Consider the following 7,066-nt stretch of genomic DNA (forward strand, 5'->3'; position numbering starts at 1 on the left):
TTTCAAATATTTTCAAATATTTAAAAATATTCAAATTAAAAAATTTTTTTTAATCTGATGGAATATTTTATTTCTATTTTTGGACTTCCATTAGGCTTTTTTTTTGGCAAATCAGTTTATATTTTAAATATTCAAAATAACAGTTTTCTATTTAAATATATTTTAATATGTAATTTATTCCTGTGATTTCAAATCTAAATGTTTAGCATCTGTATGATTGATTAGCATCCTGATACACAAGTTTCAATATTTGAAAAATATAAAAAAAAAAAAAATTCAAATATTTGAGAATTTTTTTTTTTTTTTTTTAATTTAATTAAATGTTTTTATTGAGGCCTTTTTTGACAAATCAGCAGATTTTTTTGTTTACTATTTTAAATAACTGTTTTCTATTTGAATAAATAGAAATATATATAAATTTTAGAATAAATTTTAAAATGTAATTTATTCTGGTGATTTCAAAGCTGAATTCTTATCGTATGTATTATTGATCAGCATCCTGATACACAAATTCAAATATTTTAAAAATATTAAAAAATATTCAAATATTTTGAAAAAAATCTGAATTTGAAACATCTGATGAAAAGTTTTTATTGATATTTTTGAACTACCATTAAGCATTTTTTGTCAAGTCAGCAGATTATTATTATTTTTTTTAGAAAATAACTCTTTTCTATTTGAATAAAAATATATTTGAAGAAAAGGAATGAATTTGAAAAATCTGAAGGAACATTTTATTTATATTTTTGGACTACCATTATTCCTTTTTTGGCAAATCAGCAGATTTTTTTTTTTTTTTTTTTTTTTTTACTTTTCAAAATATCTGTTTTCTATTTAAAAACATTTTAAAATGTAATTTATTCCTGTGATTTCAAAGCTGAATTTTTATCATCTGCATGACTGATCAGCATCCTACGGAGCCCCTAAGGGGACGTCAGAGTAAAAAAAATCTAAAGTTTAGTTTCATGTGCTCACTTGAAACTTTCATGTGCTCACGCGAAAACCTTCATGTACAGAATTTTTTTTAAAGTTTAGTTTCATGTGCTCACGTGAAACTTTCACGTGCGCACGCGATAGTTTCACGTGCGCACGCGATAGTTTCACGTGCTCACGCGAAACTATAAGTTTCACGTGCGCACGCGATAGTTTCACGTGCGCACGCGAAACTATAGAGAAAGTTTCACGTGAGCACGCGATAGTTTCACGTGCGCACGCGAAACTATAGAGAAAGTTTCACGTGCGCACGCGATAGTTTCACGTGCACACGCGATAGTTTCACGTGCGCACGTGATAGTTTCACGTGAGCACGCGAAACTAAACTTTATTTAATTTTTGCTCCACGTCCCCTTAGGGGCTCCGTAGCATCCTGATACACAAATTCAAATATTTTAAAAATATTCAAATATTTGAAAAAAAAAATTGAATTTGAAAAATCTGATGAAAAGTTTTTATTGATATTTTTGAACTACCATTAAGCTTTTTTTGTCAAATCAGCAGATTATTTTTTAGAAAAGAACTCTGTTCTATTTGAATATATTTTAAAATGTAGTTTATTCCTGTGATTTTACAGCGTAATTGTTAGCATCTGGATGACTGATCAGCATCCTCATACACAAATTAAAATATTTGAAAAATATGTACAAAATTTCAAATATTTGAAAAAAAAAAAAAAAAAAGAATTAAAAAACATCTAATAGAAAAGGTTTTTATTGATATTTTTGAATTACCATTAAGCCTTTTTTTGGCAAATCAGCACATTTTTTTCCCCCAAGATGCAGGCTTGTGGTTCTTTTATTGTTTGAATGCATGATGTAAACTGTGGTGTAGTTTTCCTGTCTGTTTCAGATACTGGATGATTCCTGTACTCTTCATTCACTGGCAGATTCTGGGAATTAAACTGAGCTCGGCAAAAGAAAAGCGCTTATGATGTTCCAGTATCAGACAGTGAAAGTACGGCCCACTTCCTGTCACATATTGCTGTGAGGGGGCGGCGTTAAGGTAGTTTTATCAGTGTGACCCAGCTGTGTTCGATGCCGCAGTCTTAACGCTCCTTCAGACTGATACTGACACAAAGACACACTGGTGACGCTGGTAAGAACTTCGCTTATAAATACATTGCATTATTAAACACTTTACACATTAGTTCTGTCATTTAAATGTGATTGATTCTTGATTTAGTTAGCTGGTAGTTAAATATTATTCAATTATTCAATCCAATATTGTTAATGGGTTTCTGCTCAGCACCCATTGGGAACCTTAGTGAAGTAAAGGGCTGGTAAACACACTCGTATTTACTGAATCATACATGCTGCTGGTTAAAATGAGATATTTAAGTCAAATAAGAAGAACATAAGATAAGGTTCACAAGCAGTTTTCTAGCAAGTGAAAAATAAAAAAGACACTGATATGCCAAGAGTCAATAAAATAAAATATTAAATTAAATTAACTATTAATAATGTAATGTGCTGAAGAGGTAGTAATGTGTACAGTTTGTGTGAATAAATGGTCAAATAAAATAAATAAAATAGAAAAAAAAAAAAATTGTGCTTACACACACAAGGAATTTTCCATGGTGCTGAAGAGGTAGCAATGTGTACAGTTCATGTAAATAAATGATAAAATAAATTGAAGAAATAAAATGAAATGAAATTAAATTACAATAAAATAATTAAATATAATTAAATTAAAAAATACAATAAAATAATAAAATGAAATAAAAATACAGAAAAAATTTTATTAAATAAATTAAAAAATAAAATAAAATAGTAAATTATATTAAATTCATTTAAATTCAATTCATTTAATAAAAATAAAACAGAGCTATATATCAAATGAAAGAGCTTAAGTGCAAATTGTGCTTACACAAGGAATTTTCCATGGTGCTGAAGAGGTAGCAATGTGTACAGTTCATGTAAATAATAGTAATATATAATAAAATAAAATTACAATAAAATAATAGAATTAAATTAAAATAAATATATAATAAAATAAAATAAAATAAAAAAATACCGTAAAAATAATTAAATTAAAAATACAATAAATTAATAAATATTATTAAATTAAATAAATAAAAAAAATACAATAATAAAATAAAAATAGAGCTATATATCAAATAAAAGACCTTTATTGTAAATTGTGCTTATACACACAATACATTTTTCCATGGTACTGAAGAAGTAGCAATGTGTACAGTTCATGTAAATAAATGATAAAAATAAATTAAATTAAATAAAAAAATACAATAAAATAACAAAATATAATTAAAATGAAGTAAAACAATAAAATACAATAATAAATAAAATAAAGTGAGAGAATTAAAAAAAATACAAAAAATAATAAATTAAATAAAAAAAATACAATAAAATAATTTAAAAAATACTAAATAAAATAAAATAAATAAAATACTGTGGTGGCACTATATATACAATTGTATATACCATTGCATTTATTATTTAAAAAACATTTGAAAACACCATAACTTTACCATTGTGCATCCCAAAAATAAGATATTACAGTGATTGTTAGCATAATTATATTTAATTTTCAATTAATATTATCACTGAATTAAATTTTAAGTTAAACGTGTATTAGATTCGTAAGTATTGGGTTTTTCCTCTATACTGAGACCATGAAATGTTTGTATCACCCTGGTAATTTATATCTTTGTCTTCCCTACTTCCTTAGCTTCCTTAGCTTCCTCGTGCAATTCCAGATAAGCCTAAACATCTCAGTCTATTCAGTTTAGCACTCCATACATGGAACCAACAAATATTGGGATGTCACTGCATTAGAACAAAATGCCATTTATTGCACAGATCATGCAGTGCTGAATGGATCAGGATGTTTTAGGTGATTTGATGTGTGTCTGTCTGCAGTGTGTGTGTGCTGGCATGCGGTGTGTTGTGCTCGTGTTGAAGGTCGTGCTTTCATTGCTGGCCTGTGAGATGAGCGCGGCTCAGCTCTGGTGTCCTGAGATGTGTTCCTGCGCGGCCGGTGTGGTGGACTGCAGTAAACGTGGCCTCACCACGGCCAGCCTGCCCTCGTCCTTCCCTCCACACACCACCACACTCCACCTGAACGACAACCACCTGACGGCTCTGCCCAACGGCCTGCTGGACTCGCTGCCCGGCCTGCGCCTCGCCGCTCTTCACGGAAACCCGTGGTCATGTGACTGCGGCATCCTTTATCTGAGAGGATGGCTGCTCAAACAGAACAACCACGCTTCCCTTCGGTGAGTGTGTAGATAAAAATATGGGATTTTTCATACTGCAAAACCATTGTTTTTTCATGCACTGGTCAATTTTGAGATTTTGGATTTGTTTTCTTTTAGATTTCTATTTATGTATTTTTAACATTTTTCTCCTGAGCCAGAAATGTCCTCTTCGTTTTCAACTTTCCAGTTTTAATCCCATCCCATTCTTATTTAGTTTAAATTATTAATATAAAATCTTTTTTTTTTCTTTTGGTTAAAAGGAAATAAGTTGAGGTTTATATGCTGTTTTTTTTACCGGTTGTCAAATGTTAAAGAATATGTAACTGCCTTTTATTTAAATGAAATAAAAATAAAATAAAATAAAGTAAAATAAAATAATGTATTTCTGTTTTATGACAAAAAGAGATGCACAAAATTCCCCTCTGTAAAAAAACAACAACCTTAAATCATAAAAAAATTACTTTAAATAAAACAAACAAACAAAAATAAATAAATAAATAAATAAATAAATAAAATCAAATAAAATGTATTTCTTTTTTATAGAGTCACAAAAAGAGATGCACAAATTCCCCTCTGTAAAAAAACCTTAAATCTTAAAGAAAAATACTTTAAATAAAATTGAATTAAATAAAAGAATAAAAAAAATGTATTTCTGTTTTATGGAGTGACAAAAAGAGATACACAAAATTCCTCTCTATTATAAAAAAAGTAAAACCTAAATCATAGAACAAAATTACTTTAAATAAAATAAACTTTAATGAAATAAACTGAAGTAAAACATAAAAAATAGTTTATTTTAGCATGATATCAAGGCAATATTTGATTTTATTTTAGTATTTTAATTTCTCATTTTTATTTAGTTTAACGTTGTGTACCAAAATAACTAATATTACAACTAATATATCTATATATATATCTATATCTATATCTATATCTATATCTATATATATATATATATATATATATATATATATATATATATGAAAATGACAAAACACAACTACAATACTAAAAATTAATATAAAATTAACATGAAATAAGAAAATACAAAAAAAATGTCAACAGAATAACTGCCTTTTATTTAAAAAATAAATAAATAAAATTAAATAAAACTAAATTAAATTAAATTAAATTAAATTAAGCATTTGTCATACGGAGTGACAAAAATATACAAAATAATATATATATATATATATATATATATATATATATATATATATATATATATATATATATATATGTGTAAAATAAAATAAAATGAAATAAAAAATATATTTTATTTCAACTTGTTACAAGGCAATATTTCATTTTATTTTCAGTATTTAAACTTTCATTTAGTTTAACTTGGTGTACCAAAATAACTAAAATGACAAAACACAACTACATTACTAAGATTAATATAAAATTTAAACGCAATCAGAAAATACAAAAATTAAAATTAAATAAAAATGTCAACAGAATAAAAAATGTTGAGCCTGGCTTTATCAGGTGTTCAGATTTCTACTGTATTAGTTATGTCAAGTGCCTTAATATCTAAATATTTCCTCACACAGCAAGTTAAAAGTCACCTGTTTCTCTGATGTTTTCATCTGAGACAAAGTTGATGCTTTAATCATTTTTTAAAGTTTAATGAATCATAACTGTGTTCTTGGCAACTGTTTTTTTTAGGAACGTTAGCTGCAGTTCTCCTGCTCACCTGCGGGGGCGCCTGCTCGTGTATCTGTCCGAACAGGAGCTGCTGGATTCGTGTCGTTACTGGATGTGTAATCTGGCTCTGGCCTCTCAGATCAGCCTCTTCATCTTCATCACTGTTCAGGTGCTCCTGCTGGCCTCTGTCATCCTCTTCCTCCGGCGGTTTGAGCTGCTCACCCGAGAGGCGCGTCGCACGGCTGCGGAGACCTTCACGGCGGAAGACGACGCGACGCAGAGTAACGAATACGTCATGTTAAAAGACAGGAGCTTGTAGGACGAGAAAGAAACAACTGTGTTCATTTCATTGTAATAATTTTGCACAGTTTATTTTTATTTATCATATAAAGTACTTACATTTATCTCCTTTTATTGTTTTTTTTTTTTTTGCATACATTTTCCAGTCTTGACCTGCAATAGAAATGCTTAATGCAATTTAGAAAACCAAATGTAGTATTTACTGTAAATCGCCCTAATTGGGAAAAATAAGGAATAAATTTCTCTTTTGTACTTTGTATGTAAATAATTACATTCTTTTGTAAACTTGATCTATCGGTCACAATGAATTAAACAATTTTGGTGCATATTTACAGGTGCATGTGTGCGTTATGTTCTTGTTATTCACTATTATATCATTTATTTTAATTTATTACTATTATATCATCTTTTATTTTTGCTTTAATAAAAACAAAATTATATAATATACACACGCTTTAAAGATTCGCGAACCAGCTTCTGAATCAAATGATTTGCGATCTGCACTCTAAAGTCCAAATCTAAGCAAATGATTCACGAACTTGGTCCGAAGTTCCGAATAAATCAAATGATTTGCAATGTGCTCTTTGAAGCCCTGATCTAAATCTCCAAATCGGCACTCCAAATCTGAACCAAAAGATTTGCGAACCCACTCCAAATTTGAAACTAAATTAAATGAATCGTGATACGCGGTTTGAAATTCCGATCTGAATCAAATGATTCGCAAACCCGCTCCGAAGTTTCGATCGAATAAAAAGATTTGTGATCCGCACTTTAAAGTTTCGATCTGAATCAAATGATTCACGCGGACACACGCACTTGGAAGTTCTGATCTAAATAAAATCTTGATCTGAATCAAAAGATTTGCGAACCTGCTCCGAAGTTCTTATCGAATCAAATGATTCACGA

At 28.8% G+C, this 7,066-nt stretch overlaps 1 protein-coding gene across 2 annotated transcripts; it reads left to right on the plus strand.

The window, feature by feature from the left end:
• Window positions 1-1,592: 1,592 nt before the first annotated feature.
• On the plus strand, window positions 1,593-6,475 carry gp1bb (glycoprotein Ib platelet subunit beta). Of its 2 annotated transcripts, XM_073818715.1 has the most exons (3): window positions 1,593-2,091; window positions 3,876-4,231; window positions 5,882-6,475. In XM_073818715.1, the coding sequence occupies exons 2-3, from the start codon at window positions 3,891-3,893 to the stop codon at window positions 6,177-6,179; spliced, it is 639 nt and encodes a 212-aa protein (XP_073674816.1). In that variant the 5' UTR covers window positions 1,593-2,091; window positions 3,876-3,890; the 3' UTR covers window positions 6,180-6,475. The 2 variants fall into 2 exon arrangements, with proteins under 2 accessions (XP_073674816.1, XP_073674815.1); XM_073818714.1 differs by lacking the exon at window positions 1,593-2,091 and having other exon boundaries at window positions 3,487-4,231.
• The last annotated feature ends 591 nt before the right edge of the window (window positions 6,476-7,066 follow it).

The sequence above is a fragment of the Garra rufa genome, chromosome 15, assembly GCF_049309525.1.
Source record: "Garra rufa chromosome 15, GarRuf1.0, whole genome shotgun sequence".
In the NCBI taxonomy this organism is placed as follows: domain Eukaryota; kingdom Metazoa; phylum Chordata; class Actinopteri; order Cypriniformes; family Cyprinidae; genus Garra; species Garra rufa.

Coding starts and splice junctions, on each gene's coding strand:
- gp1bb (XM_073818714.1), top strand. CDS start 3,831: ATGGATCAGGATGTTTTAGGTGATTTGATGTGTGTCTGTCTGCAGTGT. Junction 4,232..5,881: donor AACAACCACGCTTCCCTTCG/GTGAGTGTGTAG, acceptor TGTTTTTTTTAG/GAACGTTAGCTGCAGTTCTC.